General features: G+C 33.7%; 1 protein-coding gene across 1 annotated transcript; it reads right to left on the bottom strand.

The window, feature by feature from the left end:
- LOC136025956 (rho GDP-dissociation inhibitor 1-like) lies at positions 1 to 22,175 on the bottom strand. The gene is made up of 4 exons (XM_065702065.1): positions 21,917 to 22,175; positions 9,792 to 9,901; positions 7,166 to 7,292; positions 1 to 3,666 (listed from the first exon to the last, which is right to left on the bottom strand). The coding sequence occupies exons 1-4, from the start codon at positions 22,092 to 22,094 to the stop codon at positions 3,470 to 3,472; spliced, it is 612 nt and encodes a 203-aa protein (XP_065558137.1). The 5' UTR covers positions 22,095 to 22,175; the 3' UTR covers positions 1 to 3,469.
- Positions 22,176 to 22,263: the final 88 nt, after the last annotated feature.

Below are 22,263 nucleotides of genomic sequence, written 5' to 3'. Positions count from 1 at the left end.
GGCAAAAATGAAATACTGATTTTATTTAGAACATGATTTGTAAAAACATGACTTAGACTCGCTGACAAAAGAAATACAAAACATAAGCAAGCAAATATCTAATATAAGAAGATTTTCACAAGAAGATTTGGGATATCTTAAGAAATTACAAAATTAGAGAAAAAGCATATAAACAAAATACTAAATCAGCACTAGTTATTTACCAGTAAGAAACAACATAACAATACCGAAAATTTGACGCCCATTTTTGTAAATATGACTCAGCATGATAAAAGATTGACCGTACATTCCCTGCTATAATACTATAATGTTAGACCTTCTAACGGCTAAAAAACGGCTTCTTTTCGGCTAAAAAAGAACAGACATCTTATTTTTAGACTTTCTAATTTTGATTTTCACTATCTGCGCTTAAAGCTGAATGCTCAACGTGAATGCAAGAACCAGATCCTCTTTAATACAAACCACTTGTATAGTATTTTTATTATCAATTTAACAATTAATTCTTCCCAGAGCACTTCGAAGATAACTGATCAAATTATCTACTTTTTTGATCCAACGAGAAATATAATGTAAGAGCCACAAAGAATCTTTTTAATACGAACTACTTGGATAACATTACTAATATCAGTTTGATATAAAGTTTGGTTATTATTCCTTTTAACAAAATGGTAGCATTTTGGGAATATTTTCATCAATCGCCCAGAGAGAAATATATTAGCAGCTTAATTGGCCAAAAAAATGAATACAATATCCCAGAACAATGCAAAATATAGACTTACTAATCTAAAGTTCTAGTCGTTCTAAAGAGACCCGAGTCTTAAAGGAAAATAAGGCATTGGAAGAGGGAAACCATTTCCAGGGGCTGATGAGGGGGGAAAATTATCAAATTTCGAGGCACATATATTTAATTTTCCCGTGGGAGGAGAGGGTCCTTCAAATCAATATAACAGTAACGAACACCTACACCTCACTGGAATAATTATCTGAAGAACAAAATCACAAAGAAAAATATAAATGATCAATTGGAATGACGTAGATACGATGAAGATACGTTTATTCAATTTAGTTCTTCATTTTTTATTTTATCAAAGCAAAGAAATGAAACTCAAGTTTCTAACATCTTTAGTCAGATACAGACGATGGACTGATCAGACAACTCCGTATATTAGATATTTTGTTGAATATCATACACAACATCACTAAAAACTATATTTTTGCATATTAAGTACTTCAATTTTTGAACTTATATAGCAAAATATCAACCCCCTATGGCATATATAAAGGCAGTGGCACAGTCATGATGAGGAACAGACGATACCATTTACTACTTTACGATGAAACAGATAACGACAGCTCTGTTCTCCAGTGACTACCAGTAATAATCTGTAACAGAGGTAGGGAGTCCTTGAAATACCAAGGGCAAAGCAAGAGATACTCATGAATTTCTCCAGACAATTGCGCAACTCTTACTTCATGCGTATAGAATACAATGATATAAGGACAACGTTTTAAGACTGAACTGTAGAGCCGAAAAGAAACTATGATAGTTTTACCTTCAAAGGCACTTCAATCGAAGGAAATCCCACAGTCCCCAGCAATCCTAAGACTCTCTTAAAGAGTGGACTACACATGTAAAAATAGGAATAGTTCCCTAAAGACACTTCAAAACACTTCACCAAAGACACTTCACAAAGACATATAGGAGCGCTTCACCAAAGAGTGTTACACTACTGGAGTCCCACCACAAAAGCTGAAAAATGACTCTTCCCTTTTTCTGATGGTTTATCAGTTTTTGGAATCATTCGAATAGAAAAAAGACAGATTGACAGCTTTAGGAAAATTTATTGGATCTCCACTATGATGAGCATTAACTATTATGGTCGTAATTAATTTGTTGCTCCCGTGCATTATTAATTCTACCTTTCTTTCGATTCTACCTTACAACATATTACCTTTCTTCCAATTTTCAAGACAAATTCAAATTAATACTTTAATGTTAGAGAGCTTGTTTTGAAATATTGATTAGGATTTTATCTTAAACTGAATCCCGATTTAGGGTAAAATCTTGGTCTGTGTTTTCGAATTGAACCTTGAAACTTGAAAATAAAAATACAAGACTTTTTGGGTGAGGGATAATGGGGCATCGGTCATTATGCTACCACATGGGACATCTTACACAACAACTGCATGAAACAATAATAGTAGCATAGTCTGGGACGATATAATTCATCAATGATAATATTAGAAAAGCTTAGACAAGCCTGACTCCATTCTTGGAAGTGAGGACTTAACCCACCTCATTATACTAATAATCACAGGTGTTCTAAAAACACGAAAGAATCGGCTTCTAAACCTTTTTTTAGAAATTATAATGTCAAACTGATACTGAACACGTTTATTTTTTGGAATATTTACGTTTATTGTGATAATTTTTTTGCTACTCTGTGTTTGTGCACTAAGGTTGGTCCTATTTTTTGAATATCACTGTCATTAACTTTTTAGTGTCTGCATATTATTCTTCAAATTAAATTTTAGTAAAAGAAAAAGGACGGTGGCGTGAATATGTTCTTTTCAACGGGGGATAGAGTGGGCTGAGATGTGAGAAAATATTTATACAATGGATAACTAAAATCAGTTTAACGTAGTACAGGTTATTTCTTCCACAGAGGGACTTCAAAATCCTGAAGGCCAAACTCCTTTTGCTCGATCTAAAAGCCCAATCTTAACTTGTATATCAGTTGCTATTATTCCAAAATATACTTTCCATAAAATATAGGTTTGATGCCATAATAAAAATGATAGTAATAGTTGATACAATTATTGGTACTGTTTATTGCAATAATAATAAAAAAAAAAAAAACAAAAAAAAGATAAATTATTTGAAAACATGTATTTAAAATTTTCGTATTTTTGAGAAACAATTCAAATAGCCAGTCTATTTAAAAAATCGTATTATTGTACGGTTATAAGATGCCGCGTTATTGCATTGATTTAAATGATAGTAATAGTTGATACAATTATTGGTCTGTTTATTACAATAATAATAATAATGCAAAAAAGAAAATTATTTGAAAAACATGTATTCAAAATTTTCGTATTTTTGAGAAACAATTCATATAGCCAGTCTATTTAAAAAATCGTATTAATATACGGTTATAAAACGCCGTGTTATTGCATTGATTTTAAAAAGAAATAAAGTTTTATCCTATGAAAAAAGGCACAGAAACTATCGATTTGACAGTTCTGTAGCTAATTTACTTTTCTCTTTGTATATTCAATTCTTTACTAATCACAACAAATAATTTCCCTAGATACTTCTTGGTATTCTGAGAATTTAATTTAAACCTGATTCGCAAGTATTTGGCAGCATTTACAAGGAAGACAAAAATTGTAACACAAATTCCAAAGAAGAAAAAGAAAAAAATATAAATCCCAACAGAAAACACATAAACTATAGCCAAGGGCAAAATTATGACCAGTCCTTTTTAATTTCAAAGGACCAATCCCACTTAAGGTGTTCCTTTCCGTCGTCGTCTGTAAAAAGGGATGTAATGTTGTAATTGCCTCGGGCAAGCATTCCTGAGGGCGCGTCTTCTGCTGGGGTTAAGTATGAATAGGGTACCTCTTTTGGCGGATAGCTGCCTACCATGTGAGTCATTTTGTCAACTAAAAAAAATATAGATATAAAACAGTATACTAAGAAGGTACTCCAATCTCTAATTATAGCTTTAACTCTAACTATACTATTAGTTCCTTAAATCAAATTTCTTCCATAATCATATTCTTTTTACTCACGTTTCTTAATAGATCTATTCTTTCCTAGTCGGCATAGCTAACTAAATAATTTGACAGATTCAATATGCCGAAAGTGACAAAAGTTAGTATTATCTCTCTTAATAACTAAATTGTTTTAAACACACGGTAATTTAATATACCATTAATATAATTTAATATACCATTGTAAGGGTGCACCCACATTTACGTGAAAGTTGGTTGTGATGCCAAACAAAGAAGCAGGTCAGTTTTTCTGAAGGTACCTTTCAGAATTAAAACCCTCTTGCCGTTTTCTTACTGACTATTCTCATACGTATACAGATTTATTTTTGGGGGGGGAGGAGGGAGCAACAACAATTTTTAAAATATTGTCATACCAAAGAGCACCGTGACCAATCGTTGTTCTTATCTTGTTCACATAGAGATATAAATAAATTCTATAAAGTGTAACTGCAAGATGGAAGTGAGAAGTTTTCAGAAAATAACAAGTTTAAATAAAGGTTTTCTTTTATAACGTAAACTCTGGAACTGTACCCTCACTCAGTGTGTCAACACTCAGAATCCCGCCACCAAAATCGAACTGTTCGCTGTCATAAAAGAAAAGCGACCATGTTTTAATTTTATGTAAAAAAAAATAACAAACAATTTTCTTAGTTTCGTTGCGAAAAGTAGTCCCCATTCCAAAGATTGTTCTTATTTTGTGTGAATAACGGTTAAGATCAAACTTCCTTTCCATAATACAAATAAAAAAAAGTAAAACAACAAGGAACTATTTTATGACAAGAAATTTTTTACTAAATGAAAATTCCGGATCTAGATCCAAGAGCCATCATCAGCAAAGCACAGGCTTTAATGGAAAGTTGGATGTCCATATAACTTCTTTCCAGGATAAACAGGGTAATACCCATCGAGAAGTTTAACCAAACGTTTGTACAGACATTTTCACAACCATCCAATGACAAGAAGCATATTGGTTTTACTAATGAGTGCGAAAATGGGGGGGGGGGGGGGTAACGTGAAAGAATCCATATATTTTTTTTTTCTTTTTAAGGTCGACTGATTCTTATTCCCACACTCATCCTTCATCTTATCCCATCACATTCATTCCACGAACCCACCTGACTAGCCCCAGGGGGATCCTTCCAACCCCCATGTGCTGGCTTGAGCATTGAGGTAGGAACCAGTTAAATATGAATTTCAAACACCTTTAACAAGCAGTAATTTATACGGAGGGGGCATTTGGAATTTAAAATGCACTCGCAGTTAGCCTTTGAAGGGGGGTGTCCTGTCGCCTAAAGGTTAAGAGACTGGTCATGCTCGTAATTTTCTAGAACGTTTTTTTTTAGCGCACGCTGTTCAAATGTTTGACTTGCAAATCTTGACATTGTCCAATTTCTAAGTTTTGTATGTTTAGAATTTTATACACAAACCTCTTCCAAGAATCTTTATGTGGAGCAAAAACTAGCTTTTGAATGTAATTACCAGTTATTTTACATTCTGGAGTGTTGGTAATTGAATCCTAAGGTACCCCCCTCCTCCGGTACCCTTTGAAGGGTTATGTCGTCCCTGTAAAACTCTTGTGTTTTTATCACTCCTCCACAAGAAAGAATATTAAAAAGAAATAGTCTTAAAAAACTGAAAATAGTCTTTTTCCAGGACGTGGTTTCTTGATATGCCTTATAACACTCTTCAGTAGACCCTCTATCAGACGCACATATAGGAGTTTGCTATGTTGGAATGTTGGTAATTGAATCCTAAGGTACCCTCCTCCTCTGGTACTCTTTGAAGGGTTATTTCGCACCCTGTAAAAGTCTTGTGTTTTTATCACTCCTCCGCAAGAAAGAATATTAAAAAGAAATAGTCTTCAAAACTGAAAATAGACTTTTTCCAGCACGTGGTTTGCTATAGGAGTTTGCTATGTTTGGATTTAAAATTTTGCAAAGGGGAGGGGAGTTTGGTAACTTCTAAAAAACACACAAGGAAAGTGTTATTTTTCACATAGGCCTATATGACTGGGGGGTCCTATCTGTCCTTTCATCTCCTCTTTCATTCGTACTTTGCCCTAAATGGTTTTTAATGATTAGCCCTTGGCTACTTAAGACAATTTTCGTTTAGCTTTGAAAAACACGAGAAGGCTACTGTTTTTTATTTGAACGATTGAGGTTCCAACTAGGATCTTTGCCTGGCGCCTCCTCCAGTTATACCCACCCCCAAACTTATTCATATAGAGATGTTGCGTTTCTTTTAACTCACAGGTATTTGGTTAATACTTTTGGATTTATCCTAAATTACCAAATCTCAATCAACGAAAAACATTTGGAACATAGACAAACTGGGAGAGAGCGTTAGAGGATAAATACACGCTCCTTCACCAAGGGCGCGCGCATACCCTGCATATGTAAATATATACAATGTATTTATTGTCATCAAAAGTACGGAAACCAAACCAATATTTCAAAATAAAAACTGCCCTGTACCCCTCCCCCTAGACAGTGTGTTTTTCGTTGTGATGTTAGGCACCTATTTGTAAGAGGAAATAATATATTTATTTGCTTCATGACTGTCTATGAATGAAGTAATTGTTCAAAAAAAAAGAAAAAAAGAAATTAAACATATACATCATTTTTCACGCACAATCCAAACATGGATCATTTCCCCTTAAAACTTGGAAATATCACCTGTGTCCCACAAAGGGAATACTTAAAAACTGTGTTTTACATCATCTCCCCCAGACCCATTGATTATTAAAAAGAAAGAAAATTCTGAAAAAATGACAATGCTGTAAGATCTTGGATACCCTACCCTACTCCAAAATACAGATATTGTTCCACAAAATGTTTTTCACCAAAATGCAGAAATTAAATTTACAAAAACAATCTAAATACGATATGTCACGTAGATTTGAATCTTTTCAAAATAAAGATAAAAATGATTTAGAGAAAATAGTTATAGATATTATAACCTTGCTAGTACAGTATCATTCAAAGGTACAACTGGTGTAAGTGACCAACATTAGAATGTCAAAATGACTATATGAAGTAACTAAACGCCTAAAATTAGGTATTTTTGGTGTGATGTTGTTCTTATGGTGTTGAAACACAACAAATAAAGCAAAGTACCTAGAACAGAGCCCTGAGACACTCCCTGTTTTGTTGGAAACAAGGGTGAAGCAACATCAATTAATTCTAACATATTACATTGATACTACATAATACTACATTGAGAGCATAGATGTTTTCTGTAGAGTTAAAATTAGACAACAAAATAGAATGATATAACAGAGTAGCTAATTATATCAAGATTTGGATGAGTTCCTTTTAATGCAGAACACTTCCAACTTAAATGATAGCAATAAATTGAAGAAATAATGAAGAAAAGAAAAAGAATATACCTTGCTTTTGAATTCCAGCAATGCTTTTATAAGTTTTTTGCAAATACTTCAATCCATGTACAATTTCTCGCTGAACAAGGAAATCAATTTGAATTCTATATGATATTCCTTCTTTGACGACAAAATTCTAAAAGGAAAAATTTAAAATTAAAGTGTGGGGTGAGTAGAGGAAATTCCGATTATATACAGCTAAAGATACCCTAAAACGTCTTAAAGGATACCCTTAACATCGCATACTCATAAGTACATTCCCACAATACTAATTAAATTAGATTCAAAACTTATTTACATCTTTCCTTGATTTCTTTATGTCTATGTTATAAATTGAAGCGTTTCAATAAATTGCAAGTTGTTTCATAACTAACAATTAAATTATCATTCTATAATATTTCTATTTCTTTGCTATCGTAATTAGTAATAATAAAACTTTTTAATATTATTTTATTAATATATATTTATTAATATATATATATATATATTTATTTATTTTATATTTATTTTATTAATATATTTATATATATTATATATAATATATATATATATTATTTATGTATATTTATTTTATTAATATATATATATATATACATCAAATCAGTAAAGATTAAGTTCTAATGTTTGAAGACACTTTTTTTTTCTTTTTTTTGTAGTTTAGCTCTGTGGAACTATGGTTAAAATAAATGCATTCCCACATTTTTTATATTATAACATAAATGAATATTACTTGGTCATTTTTTTATAAGTTAAGTTTGTAATTTTTAGCTTATGGTAGATGGTAATAAGCTTACCTAAGCTATGGATGTCAGATAACTGATGGATGTCAGGTGGTGGATGTCAGAATATATGAGAATATATTAATTTTTAGCTATTTTTGCCAAAAAACAAAGTGAACTATGACCTTTATCAAAATATAATGTTTTCAAATATTTCAGTAGACTTCTTTGTTTCTACACTAAACTTGTTTACAGATGCCCTTCAATTCTATTTTTCATGTTTTGTTTGATTTGTCCTTTCTTTAAAGTTTTTGATACAATCTTACTTTCATCTTTCTGTAATATTTTCGTTTATAAATCCAAACTTAGGACATTTACATGAAACTATAAACCCATATATAGGGAGGAAGACTCCCGTAAGGGGGAGGGGGACATAGGACCTCTGTAATGAAAATTTCAAATGCACTTTGTTTGTGCATTTCACCTCCCACTGAACACCCCTCCCCCTGTCAAGGGTCTGACTTACCTATCTATTATGTAACTTTCTAAGAGCTCAAGAACTGAATAATGTTATTTTCACATCTTCATCTTCTGTGTATAGAAATCAGTCCAAACTAGCATTTAAACTAGAGAAGATAAAAGAAAGCTACGTTTTTTCAACTAGCAAATAAAAGACCAGAGCTTTTCAATTATTATCAGATATTACAATGCCAATTGCCTATAAAACATATACAATTTCATCTGTTCTCATCTTTGCAAGAACATATAAAATTTAAACATATAAAATCCAGAACATATAAAATTTCATATGCTCTCAGCTTTGCAATTAAGCTTTTGTTTAGAAACTGAGACCAGACACTTCTTGCTACAACAACTTTGTCAATTACACTGATTCTGACTTATCATTAAACTAAAAAAATGTCAAGAAACACCAAACGCTAGATGGCACTTTTTCTTATTGAGATTAGCGCTACTTTCTATTCTTGTAAGCAATTCCTACTCTGCTCTGGAATATGAAATGCTATCTCCATCACTGAAAGACCTGATACTATATACAATCATTTGCTATAAGTTTCCTGATATGTTTTAGCTGCCTTAAAGGTTTTTTATTGCCTTGCAAATTACAAAGAGGTTCAGCAGGTATATTGAATTGAAATCAATATCCTTCAACAAAAGTACTAACATGTTTGAACTAGTTTCTTTTCCTTTACAATTAAATCACTCAGCTGATAAACGAATCAATTATTTTAGGTATTGAGTCCTATTTTTTTAAACCCCAAGTATATCTGAGGCTTCATTTATGTAAAGTAGCCCTTTTATCCTATTTTTGATACATCAGGAACAAACTAAAATATAGCTCAATTCATAGTATAGTGAATTAAGAATATTCTTAAATACTTACTCTGCCAGGAATGGATATTATGCCTTGGATATGTCATCATCCAAGACAATGCTTTCATGTGGAAACTTATAGAACATTAAAAAGGCTATAAATAGAGACAGATCAGGAAGGAGGTTGAACAGGCACTTGCCCTCACCCAGAAAATCGAAAATGTCACCGACTACACGGATGGAGGGATAAAAGCAACAAGAATAAAGCCCAAATTTTTGGCACACTGTCAAAACATTGATTCTGAATCCATCCCAAGCATCAATTCACGAAAATTTATGGACGAGGGACGAAATTGGTGTTGTTTTCATCTTTTTGATAATAAGATAAATAGGATAAAGATAAATAAGGTATTTTTCAAATTGGGGGAGTGGAGACAGACTCCCTCCACCAATTAATAACATTGGTTACAAACAACTGACTTAGCAGGAGTAATTTCCAAAATCAGTAGTAATTCTTGCTTGCTGTATTAAATCTTTATTAAACGTAAACTAAATATTTCAATATGAGAAAAACAACAACATACTTTTGATTTTAAATTAGATAAGTCACCAGTCAAATCAAGCTCCATGGTTGGGCCATCATCAGTAACCAGCTTCAGTTTCTTCACAATTACCTTTCTAGGATCATTTGGCTCTGGAATAAAATAGCTTATTACAAAAGTTATGCAGGCCTAAAGAAATATCTTCAAAAATATTTCTTCAAAGGTGTTTTTAAAACCAAATGGTATGTTTATTACAGAAATCCAGAATGCTGTTCTGTTATTAATTTCAATCAAACTATTAATAACATATTAGAATAAATTTACTATCCACAAAAAGCAAAAAACAAATAAAATAAAATTAAATTGTATTCTATAAGCAAGAAAATTAATTAACAAACTTTGGGAAGGAAAAATTTGCAAAATAATGTCATAAACAGAAACAAAATTCAAGGTTCTCACACATGAAACATTAGAAAGATCATTTATTCAAGATGGTATATCAATAAGACCAAACCTATTCACTAATTTATTATTATAGTACCATTGTAGTAAAAGAATTAAAAACTTAATTTTAAATTTTCATCAAGTATGCCACATGTAGGGTGCAACAATGTTTCCTACAGAACAAATGGGTAGTACTGGAAAGGAAGAGAACAACGGGAAAACTAAAAGTGTGGGACAAACTATATTGTCCCTTTGGATTAAATCTACCTTTATTTGGCAAAATTCCCAGTCAATTAACTGAATTAGAACAAGAAAGAGAAGCATTATCAAGATCTAAGGTGGCCACATAAAAAATTTCAATTAAGCTCCTATAGCTATGGCTTAATAGAAGAACGTCATCAGCATATGTGATAAATGATAAACTAACTTCCCTATAAAACATAGACCAGCAAAGACCATAGGTATTGAGCTAATATGTATTTGAATATACTGGGCAACAAACAGCTCCTTGACAAAGACTTTTATAAACGGGAATGGGGTTTAAAAGCCCCCTATTCCATTTTACCTAAACATTAGCACCAGAATACTAATACCACAAAACTGCACGGAGCAATTTATGTATGCTAGGTAAAACAAGGCAATGTGGGCATTAGAATAAACAGCATTATTGAACACTCCAGAAAAACTGCCTAACAATCCAGTACCGCTTTTTTGCTTAACAACCCACTGTTAGGGAGTAAAGTGGATATTTGGAATTTATGGCATCCTTCATAAGGTAATTGAGAGTATGATGAACCTGAGCAGCTAAAACACCTATGAAAACCCATCTGTAAAGATGTAAAATCACACTTAGAATTAATCTCTAGTAGTAATAAATATTCAAAGGCTTTGCTCAAAAACACAACACAGTGATTGGTTGATAACTCCTGCAACTATCAGGATCTTTTCCACACTAAAAATAGTGCAAATCTGACCGATTAGAAAACTATCTGGTACAATAGATTGAACTAGACTTGCTTGAAATAGCAATTGCAAAAGACTGATAAAAGCAGGGCAACCAAATGAAAAATGAATACTCAAATACCATCAATGTTAAGAACACTAGATCATTTAACATTCTTGAGCACAGATTGGAGATCAGCCAATGACATGGATAAAGCATCAGATTATAAAAAATGGTTTGTTAAAAATAATCTAAACTTTACTAAAAATATTATTTGGAGAGAGCTACTAACAGCATTAAAACCTGAACAGTACTAATTAGAAAAATTAAGTGACTGGTGTGCACTTTTCACTATTAATTACATTGCTCAAAGAGGTCTTATCACTTGGTCTACCCCAAGCATTCAAGCAAGCATGGCGCAAACTGCTTTTATAAACATGCTCTGTTTTTGTTCAATTATAAAAACGGGTACAGAGGAAGGACAGTACATCCGATCTAACCAAACTTCGCTTTAGATTTAAAAGTTTTACCTCAGGGTCAATATCCTATGAAGGCTTTCTAATACCCAACTGAATTCTCTCAACAGACACAGCAGCCTTTACCAGGAGCCTGACACAGACTCCTGGTAATAATAAGAGTTTATATCAGAATAATTGGCTGGAACAGGAGCAGAATTTGAAGCAAATCTTAAGGCACTCTAATTGAAGATAACAAAGTATTAAGAGTGTTGATACACAAAGGGAGATAAATACGTTTCCAGCTTTACTTATTAAACCACTTAGAATTGGAAGGAAGAGGCTCAACTGGCAACAGGCAGAGGAAGTCATACTTTAGAACTAGATGGCCATTCTCAATTTTTCCTTCATCAACATTGACAACTGATCCAATCAATAATACACTTGATGCAATTACATGATCAAGGTTGGACTTGGATCCACCTCCATTATGAATATATGTGAATAATTTGTTTTTCACTACAATATGATACCCAATGGGTAATGAATCTAACAGAAGAGTTGATCCTTGATCATCTGATTGAGTTGATCCATCTGATTCATGAAGAATGTTACAACTCATACCCATACCACAAGTTAAGATCCAACTGAAATCTTTACAATGCAGGTTTTCCAAGATCTAGAGCAAAATTTGGCAAATGCAATCAGAGATGCAATATTGCAGCAAAAGCAGAGAAAATATACATTTAGAAGGACAAGATTTCCACACTGAATAGCCAGAATACTATCATCAGAACGAAACATTGACTACACTAGCACGCTATGGATGAAAGTTGTTAGGCCACCTGATGGATTGCCTTTTGTTTTACATGCCTTGTGAGTGAAGAAATTGTGGGAAGGAGGTGGTTTAAGAATAGAAATATTAACCTTTATTAAATCATGTTTTTGCAGAAAAACAATATCATGAGATAATAGTTCATCAAGCAGGAGGTCTTTATCCTTAATACTATTTATGTTAAAACATACAAAGCTCACTTGCATTGGGTGAATCATTTTGAGGCACTAGACAATGCTTTCTTTAGCACTTTCATCTATATCTAAGATGTGTCCAACATCTAAGCCTGTAGGACACATGATTTTTACCACTTCTCATTTTGGCAAAGTATTATATGGATTGTCCTTGGTGTTTGCATGAGGGCCAGCACATCTGGAACACTTCATTTTGGTGAACTTAAAAGGACAACTGACAATAGGTGAGCAGCAGATTGGCATCAAAGACATAGCCTTGGGATTGCTGCAAATACATACATGAAAGATCTAATATCCAAGGAAAAACAAGAGCTAAGAGCTCATATGGCACGTGTGACGAGGCCAACAAAGCCAAGAGCTCATATGGTATGAGCTCTAGCAAAATTCTAAGAATCAATAGACTGATTTAAAAGGAAAATGAGAGGCCTAATGCCGGTCGGCATAAAAAATACGAGCTCTGAGTCACAAGGTCCTTCTAATTATCAAAATTGATTAAGATCTAATCACCCACTCGTAAGTTAAAAATAAATCTAATTTTCTAATTTTCCCTCTCCTTTCAGCCCCCCAGACGGTCGAATCGGGAAAAACGACTTTATCAAGTCAATTTGTGCAGCTCCCTGACACGCCTACCAATTTTCATCATCCTAGCATGTCCAGAAGCACCAAACTCGCCAAAGCACTGAACCCCACCCCCTAACTTCCCCAAAGAGATCGGATCTAGTCCGGTAACGTCAATCCCGTATATACAGCATTTGCTTATCCTACCCACCAAGTTTCATCCCAATCTCTCCACTCTAAGCGTTTCCAAGATTTCCAATTTCCCCTTCCAACTCCCCCCCCCCCCCAATCTCAACAGATCGGGTCGGGATTTGAAATAAGAGCTCTGAGACATGAGTTCCTTCTAAATGTCAATTTTCATTAAGATCTGGACACCTGTTCTTAAGTTAAAAATACCTCATTTTTTTAATTTTTCCAAATTAACACCCCCCAGGTCCCCCAAAGAGAACGGATCCGTTCCAATTATGTCAATCACGTATCTATAACTTGTACTTATTCTTCCCATCAAATTTCATCCCGATCACTCCACTCTAAGAGTTTACCAAGATTTATGTTTCCCCCCTCCAGCCCCCTATGTCCCCGGATCCGATTCGAATTGAAAAAGGAGCATCTGAGACATAAGATCCTTCTATATATCAAGTTTCATTAAGATCCGATCACCCATTCGTAAGATAAAGATACCTCAATTTTCACATTTTCCAAGAATTCCAGTTTCCCCACCAACTCCCCCCAATGTCACCAGATCTGGTCAGGATTTAAAATGAGAGCTCTAAAGCACAAAATCCCTGTATATATCAAATTTCAATAAGATCTGATTACCCGTTTGTAAGTTACAAATACCTCATTTTTCTAATTTTTCCGAATTACTCCCCCCTCCAACTCCACCAAAGAGAGCAGATCAGGTCTGGTTATGTCAGTCATGTATCGTGGACTTGTGCTTATTCTTTCCACCAAGTTTCATCCTGATCTCTCCGCTTTAAGTATTTTCTAAGATTTCCGGTCCCCCAAACTGCCCCTCCCCCAATTACGCTTGATCCGGTTGAGATTTAAAATAAGAGATCTGAGTTACAAGGTCCTTCTAAATATGAAGTTTCATTAAGATCCGATCACTCCTTTGTAAGTTAAAATTAAATAAAAAAACAGGTTTTTTTAAATGAAAGTAAGGAGCGACATTAAAACTTAAAACGAACAGAAATTACTCCGTATATGAAAGGGGCTTTTCCTCCTCAACGCCTCCCTCTGTACGCTAAAGTTTGACTCTTTCTCTTAGCTCTACTTTTTAAAAAGGAAAAAACTTTAGCGTAAAGAGCGGGGCGTTGAGGAAGAAAGCCTCTTTCATATACGGAGTAATTTCTGTTCGTTTCAAGTTTTAATGTCGCTCCTTACTTTCATTTAAAAAAACCTGTTTTTTTATTTAATTTCTGGACGTTTTTTAATTCATGCATGTTTTGATCTTGGCTCTCCGCACATAAATAATTAAAACGAAATTTGCATATTAATTTTCTTTTTGGCTAAATGGCTTTCTCATAGTTTTAATCGGAAGATTTTGAGAAAAAAGGAGAGAGGGAGGAAACCTAGCTGCCCTCTAATTTTTTGATTACTTAAAAAGGCAACTAGAACTTTTAATTGTTTTACGAACATTTTCATTAGTAAAAAATATACGTAATTTACGAATTAACTTACGTAACGAACTTCTATGTTCGTATATTTTTATTGCGTATATGAGGGAGTTCACCCCTCTTCGATACCTCGCTCTTTACACTAAAGCTTAAATTCTGTCCCAATTCCTTAAGAATGACCCTTGAATCACAAAGGCCGTAGAATAAATAGTTGATATTACTAAAAATACTTTTGCGTAAAAAGCGAGGTATACGAGGAGGTAAACCCCTCATATGCGCAATAATTTCTCCTCGTTTTAAGTTTTAATGCTGCTACTCACTTTCAGTAGAAAAAACTTTTCATATTTATTTTTTCCTTGTTTTTTTTTTAAATAATGCAAAAAAATCCTGCGCCCCTTTCATTGAAAGTCTCTTCCCCCATGAGACGTTTTTCCATAGAAAGATCCTCCCGCGTAGCCCCACCCCTCAACTCTCCCTCCCAAACCAAAAAAAAAATCCCCCTGAAAACGTCCATACACTTCCCAGTAACCATTACTATATGTAAACACAGGGCAAAGTTTGTAACTTGCAACCCCTACCAGGGAGACTGCGGGGTAGTAAGTCGTCCCCAAAGACATAGTTATTAGGTTTTTTGACTATGGTGAATAAAATGGCTATCTCAGAATTCTGATCCGGTGACTTTTGGGAAAAAACGAGCGTGGGAGGGGGCCTAGGTGCCCTCCAATTTTTTGGTCACTTAAAAAGGGCACTAGAACTTTTAATTTCCGTTAGAACGAGCCCTCCCGCGACATTCTAGGACGACTGGGTCGATACAATCACCCCTTGAAAAAAAAACAACAAACAAACAAAAAAACAATCTGAATCTGATGGTGTGATTTTCGTTAAGATTGTATGACTTTTAGGGGGTGTTTTCTCCTATTTTCTAAAATGAGGCAAATTTTCTCAGGCTCATAACTTTTGATAGGTCAGACTAATCTTGATGAAAGTTATATATTTGAAATCAGCATTAAAATGCAATTTTTTTATGTAGCTATTGGTATCAAAATTCCATTTTTTAGAGTTTTGGTTACTATTGAGCCGGGTCGCTCCTTACTACAGTTCGTTACCACGAACTGTTTGAAAAATACGTCATTTTTTCTAATTTTTCAGAATTACCCCCCCCCCCCCACAATATAGCGGATCCGTTCCAATTATTTAAATCACGATTTAAATTGATTTGTTTTTGATTGTTTTATTGATTTATTTTTTAAGTATGATTTTTTTTCTCTCTCTCTTCTTATTCTTTGTTTTCCTATTGCTTTCTTTTCCCCACTTTTTTGTTTCATTTCGTTTCATTTTTTTGTTAATGTTGTTGGTATTGGTGCTCATTAATGTTTATCAGCCACTACTAACAAGTCTTTGACTTTCTAAAGTGGCTGATGTGGTTTTTTGAATATTGATGATATGTATAATAAAAAGTGTGTGTGTCTCTCTCTCTCACGTATCTAAGACTTCTGCTTATTTTTCCCTCCAAGTTTCATCCCGATCCCTCCAATCTAAGCGTTTTCCATGATTTTAAGTTCCCCCACCCCAAACTTCCCCCAATGTCACGAGATCCGGTCGGGATTTAAAATAAGAGCTTTGAGACACGATATCCTTCCAAATATCAAATTTCATTGAGATCTGATCACCCGTTCGTAACTTAAAAATACCTCGTTTTTTCTAATTTTTCAGAATTAACACCCCCCCCCCCCAAATACCCCGAAGAGAGCGGATCCGTTCCGGTTATGTCAATCATGTATTTTAGACTTGTGATTATTTTTACCACCAAGTTTCATCCCGATCCCTCTACTCTAAGTGTTCTCCAAGTTTTAGGTTTTCCCCTCCCAACTCCCCCCTAATGTCACCAGATCCGGTCGGGATTTAAAATAAGAGCTCTGAGACACGATATCCTTCTAAATATCAAATTTCATTGAGATCCGACCACCCATTTGTAAGTTAAAAATACCTCATTTTTTCTAATTTTTCAGAATTAACCCTCCTCCAACCACCCCAAAGAGAGCAGATCCGTTCCGGTTATGTCAATCATGTATCTAGGACTTGTTCTTATTTTTCCCACCAAGTTTCATCCTGATCCCTCTACTCTAAGTGTTTTCCAAGATTTTAGGTTTCCCCCTCCCAGCCCCCCCCCCCCCAATGCCACCAGATCCGGTCGGGATTTAAAATAACAGCTTTGAGACATGATATCCTTCCAAAGATCAAATTTCATTAAGATCCGATCACCCATTCGTAAGTTAAAAATACCTCATACCAAGTGCCATAAAAAACAGAAGTAAAACCCCAAAGAGAACAGTTTTTTAGCCTCAATAGCAACCTCAAATTCAAAAAACTCAGTCATATAAATATAACAATTAGACTGCTCTCATGTCTACTGCCAACACTGGGCTGAAAAAATAAAAATAAAAACAGAACTGGGCAGTAAAAAAGACCAATCCACTGTTGATCATCTAGCATGTTCATATCATTAAGAATCGAAAATGGCCTAGAAGTTGACACAGAGACAAAAATCCTACAAAGCAGGGGATGCATCAGTACCAAATCAGCTAACCCCCACAGTTCAAGGGAGGTCCCTCCCTGTGGGAGTGGATGTTGTTTAGGGGGAGGCATAATTTTGGGAAAAAACTGTAATTTATTCAGTAGCTTTAAAAGTGTTGCTTGTTGTGATGCTTGTTCATCATTTATAAATCATAATAAAAAGGAACAAAAAGAATAAAAAAAAGTTCAACTGAAAAATTTAATTAATGAAAGGATGAAATTAAAAAGAGGAATCAAACATTAGCCTATAACCAATCATATATGCTAGGATTTGCTATGTTTCCCAGAGAGATTGCCTATAGATTGTTTTGGGTACCCAACTGACTGACTGTATCTCAAACACTAAGTTGTACAAAAAATGTAAGGCAATCCTCCTTTCAAGGGCTATAATGAGAGAAAAGTTCAGATGGCTAGGACACCTTCTGCAGATGAAGGATGACAGATTGCAAATATTGTTCTGGTTGGCCAACTGTCTAGGGTCACACAAAAAGGAGGTCATTCCTAAAAGGAGAAGGAGGATCCTATAAGGAAAGATTTAAGGGAAAGGGTACTTCCTGGAGGATGTAAACAGGGATGCTTTGAATAGATTGGCATGGAGGAGGAGTATGCATTGCTGTGTTGGTCTCAAAGAGCTTGGTGCTGCAGTGAGTTGTTAGTAGTAGTAGTAGTATCACTGTGTTGTTATTTTATGGTTTTGTATGTGTTTGTTATAGCAATGACCAATTTTTACTTACCCTTACAGGTCTGTTATAATAAATCAATAGATCATTTTGTGCCTACTCTAATCTTTTAAGGCCAACTATTATAATGACAATTCTGAGAAAGGTTAACATGTACAGCCTTTTTGAGCCTTCCCTGGGTGACAGTGTATATATATAGCTTATTTCATAATTAGTGGTATATAAAGCAAGCCAAGCCATCATTCAAATTATACATTCAGTGTGTGCTTGTTTCTAGACTCATGAAAGAAAGGAATAATAACATGCAAGTATACCTCAAACAAGGACAGTTGTTAACTACACTGTTATAAGGTATCTTCAAAATCTACTGGAAGGTATGGTCCCTTCCCCATTCCAAACTGAACCCACAATTAAATTGTTCTTTGCTTTTTTACTCTTCCACATTTGGTAGGCATAAATATGTTTGAAGATTGAGAGGGTTGCTTTTGACCTTTTCTTAGTGTTATTTATCTGAGACTTGTTTATACAGCTGCCAAGAGATTGTTTACATTATGTTAAATCATATTACATAATGTCAAGCCAATTTCAGCTACAATGTTAAGCAATCCCAATGGCACACAAAATGCAATTTTGTGAAAACTGCTCTTCAAGATAGTAACATGCCTTTCACCTGTAATTTTAACTGCAAATTGTTTAGGGTCTTCTTCAAATGGTCTCTAAGTCATAGGAATTGTAACTGAAGTCAAAACATATTCTTACTACCTGATAACTGGTATTTTACCTTTTTTTTAATTTTTCCAGCTAATTACTAACATATAGACCCACCATAAATTAAATGAAATGCCTCTTTCTAAAGTTGGATGAGGAGCCCTTCATAAAATTTGTATTTGTTTTCCACAAGATCTTTACAGGTCTTGTAGTAGTAAATATTTAGTGATTCAACTATACATAGGGAATCACTAAAATTCTGGAAACTACTTTCAAATATTCTAAAACACTTACACCATTCTTACAACTGTATTGCTTTACTTTAGCCCCCATTTCCCCCTCCCCGTAAGAGACAAATATATATATAAATATATATATATATATATATATATATATATATATATATATATATATATATATATATATATATATATATATATATTCTTACAACTGTATTGCTTTACTTTAGCCCCCATTTCCCCCTCCCCCATAAGAGACAAATATATATATATATATATATATATATATATATATATATATATATATATATATATATATATATATATATATATATATATATATATATATATATTAGTGAACTTTTGGCATTCCTACTTTCTAGAAGGAAACATAAACAAAATGTATGCACCTCCCTATCTCTAATAGTCAAATATATATCCTGAATTGCATATATACAGTAAAATTACTATATTCTGAATTTGCTGCTGTATTGCTTGTTTATTGTCAAATCAATTTGAAGGAAATTTACACATGAAAAATTCATTGGACATACAGTATACTATTCATGGTATATATTAAACCACTCTGGGTATGAACAAAGCTCCAAAGCTGTCAGTAGCAGAATTTGAAAGAATTCCAAAAGCTACTGACACTTTAGCAGCACAATTTGTGGTTTGACAGTTTTTCCTTGAGCAAAAGGTAGTTTTATATGTAAAAATGGCATTTTTGGACTAAATCTGCCAAAAGATTTGAAAAATGTCAAGTAGCATTGCTACTTTGCTTTCCCACTTTTTCCATAACGGAGGGGGGGTAGCATTTACAGTAAATATATACATCTTGAAATAATTTAACTAGTATAAAAGTAAATACATCACATAATGTTTTTTTTATGCTGTTTCCAAATTAAATAATTCTTTCTGTGGCAAGTGCCACTTTTAGCCCTTAAAAAAGGTAACATATTTCCTTGTCTATAGTTTTAAGACATTGCATTGATGTTAAAGACTTAGTTAAATCTAATTCAATATGTAAGTAGGGCTTGTACAACTCTCTATGATGTTTCAGTGCTTGGTTAGCAACATAGAAAAAGAAAGGAAAAGGAGGATGCATTAGTGCTAACAGTGCAAAAATGTAATTTTCCTTGTTGTTGAAGAAGGAGGCTGTAAGTTTCCTATTTAAAGTTTTACACAATAGTGAATCTAATGGTACACTTTTGTTGTGCTGTGAAATCATTTATAATGAGTTCTAGCAATCTTTTTATTTAATTTTTGAAAATTTACTTTTAATAGCATTTTGTTTTTGCACATTATTATTATACACTTTTTTATTATTAGGGCTTCTATTAAGCTGTTAATAGGGTAAAAAAAACACTATCCAATTGAGCAAAATTATGTAAAACTAAGACCCTCATGCCTTGTTACCAAAGAGGAATTGAGAAGAGTTGTATACTATATATAAATGAATAGCTAAAAATCTAAGCTATACATCAATATGGTTATTTTTTTAAATTATTTAAGATTAAACACTTAAAATTATTAGTATACTGACTTACAGGGGGTGTAATTTGCTATGGGGCAGGGAGGCAACTGCCCTTCCTTGACCTGAGTTTGCCCCCCTTTCCCACTCAAAATTTAGTTTCTTCAAAAAACTTGTCAAAACTAACTCAAACCTGCATAATTCAAGCATCAGCTTTCTTTAGTATATATTTTCTTTTATAGTACTATAAAGTATGTTTATAGTACTATATAGTCCTTTCATGAATTTTGCCCAGGATTTGACAAAATTATTCCACTGTTGACTTACCTACAACAACCTCTGTTTGGAAATACTAGTCATCCTACTTTGACATATATATCCTTTCAGTTTTATTCATATATTAACAGAAAGCTGATTTTCATCTGATTCTAAAAATTTATTTTTTATTGCTGAATTCTATAAATCACAAATATTAAATATAAATTTTTCTTTTCAATTGCTTGTCAAAATAGAGACCACATTTTTAATTAGGCTAATATTGACAAATTATTGGTGAAATTTCATTAAGAGGAGACAGCTCTTGTTACTACCCTCCCATTGCACCATGTTCTGATAAAATAGGGGTGGTCCAAAAACCCATTTCTATTTGTCTGGAATGCCAAAAGTGGTCTTTTTACCCTAGCATTATAATTATCAAAATAACAATTATCATTCCTGAGTTATCTAGGCTATATAAGGTAGGCTATTTTTTTTCTTACTGGACAGCTTTTCTAGGAAAACATTAATAAACTTTTCATTACAATGGGCTATTTAGAGTCCTTTTAAGGGCTCAAAATGTAATTGGCCCCAGAAGCAATTACTGAATTGTGAAAGAGCATACAAAGGACATCAAGCAATGGATTCATTTTTGTCCCAGCTAAATTATGTGAAGATTTCTATATTTACTACATTTATTTGTACACCTAGAGGAATGATAATAGGCAAGTAGATATTTTAGCAAGTTCCAAACTAAGCTAGGCCTAAGTTTCAGAATTAGGCCTAGCCTATTTAGGCTATGGCTAGTGCTTCCTTGTGGACAGTTGGAATGCAGCATTAATGGGCAACTAAATTTTCAATAGGCATAGCACAACTCTTCACTTCATATTAACTTTACACTATACAAGTGACAAGAAGAAGATAATAGGCTAACATTATTGAAAATTGACTGACCTTGGCCCTGTGTATAGATTGGGCTATGTGTTTGAGCACCAGGGAGAGGAAAGAGGTGGCAAAATAAGGGATTTACTTTTAGAAATCACAAAAGCAAGTAGCTTAGGCTATTTTAGACTCTTTTATAGTAAATTCCAGAATTTTATAATAGTTTAACCACAAACAAGGCTTATTTACCCAAAAAACTAGTATTTTGAGCAAAAAACCACAAGCAAAGCCACAGTAAACAACCTACCTACAATAAGACCACCTGATATGGCATTTCCCAGCAAGGACTCTTTGTACTTGGCAAGACTAGCATCTTCTTTGTCAGCTTCAATCAATTCTTGCAGGGATTTCTGAGGAGGGGCTTTATAGTTGAGATCTAATTCTTCTTCCAATTCCTGAGACAATTCATCTTCTTTGCTAGACATTTTCAAAGGAAACAGACAGGTCTTCAGTACAGGCTAATAAACTTGCAAGAAAGGAGGTTGCTGGTGAGTTAATATTTTTGGAAATGGCGCTGCGTTTTAGGTTTATTTTATTCCACAGACAAAGAAAACGAAACCTATAAAACTTTCTTTCCCACAGTCCGCTGTCCAA

This window comes from Artemia franciscana, chromosome 4, assembly GCF_032884065.1.
Source record: "Artemia franciscana chromosome 4, ASM3288406v1, whole genome shotgun sequence".
Classification (NCBI taxonomy): Eukaryota; Metazoa; Arthropoda; class Branchiopoda; order Anostraca; family Artemiidae; genus Artemia; species Artemia franciscana.
This window is presented reverse-complemented; position numbering and strand designations above follow the sequence as displayed.

Bases quoted from the DNA above. Each gene is read 5' to 3' on its own strand.
- LOC136025956 (XM_065702065.1), bottom strand. From the start codon at position 22,094: ATGTCTAGCAAAGAAGATGAATTGTCTCAGGAATTGGAAGAAGAATTA. The intron at 7,293-9,791 runs GTATGTTGTTGT...TTTTCCTTTTAG, and splicing joins TATCTAATTTAAAATCAAAA to AATTTTGTCGTCAAAGAAGG. The intron at 3,667-7,165 runs GTATATTCTTTT...TATTTTTTTTAG, and splicing joins TGCTGGAATTCAAAAGCAAG to TTGACAAAATGACTCACATG.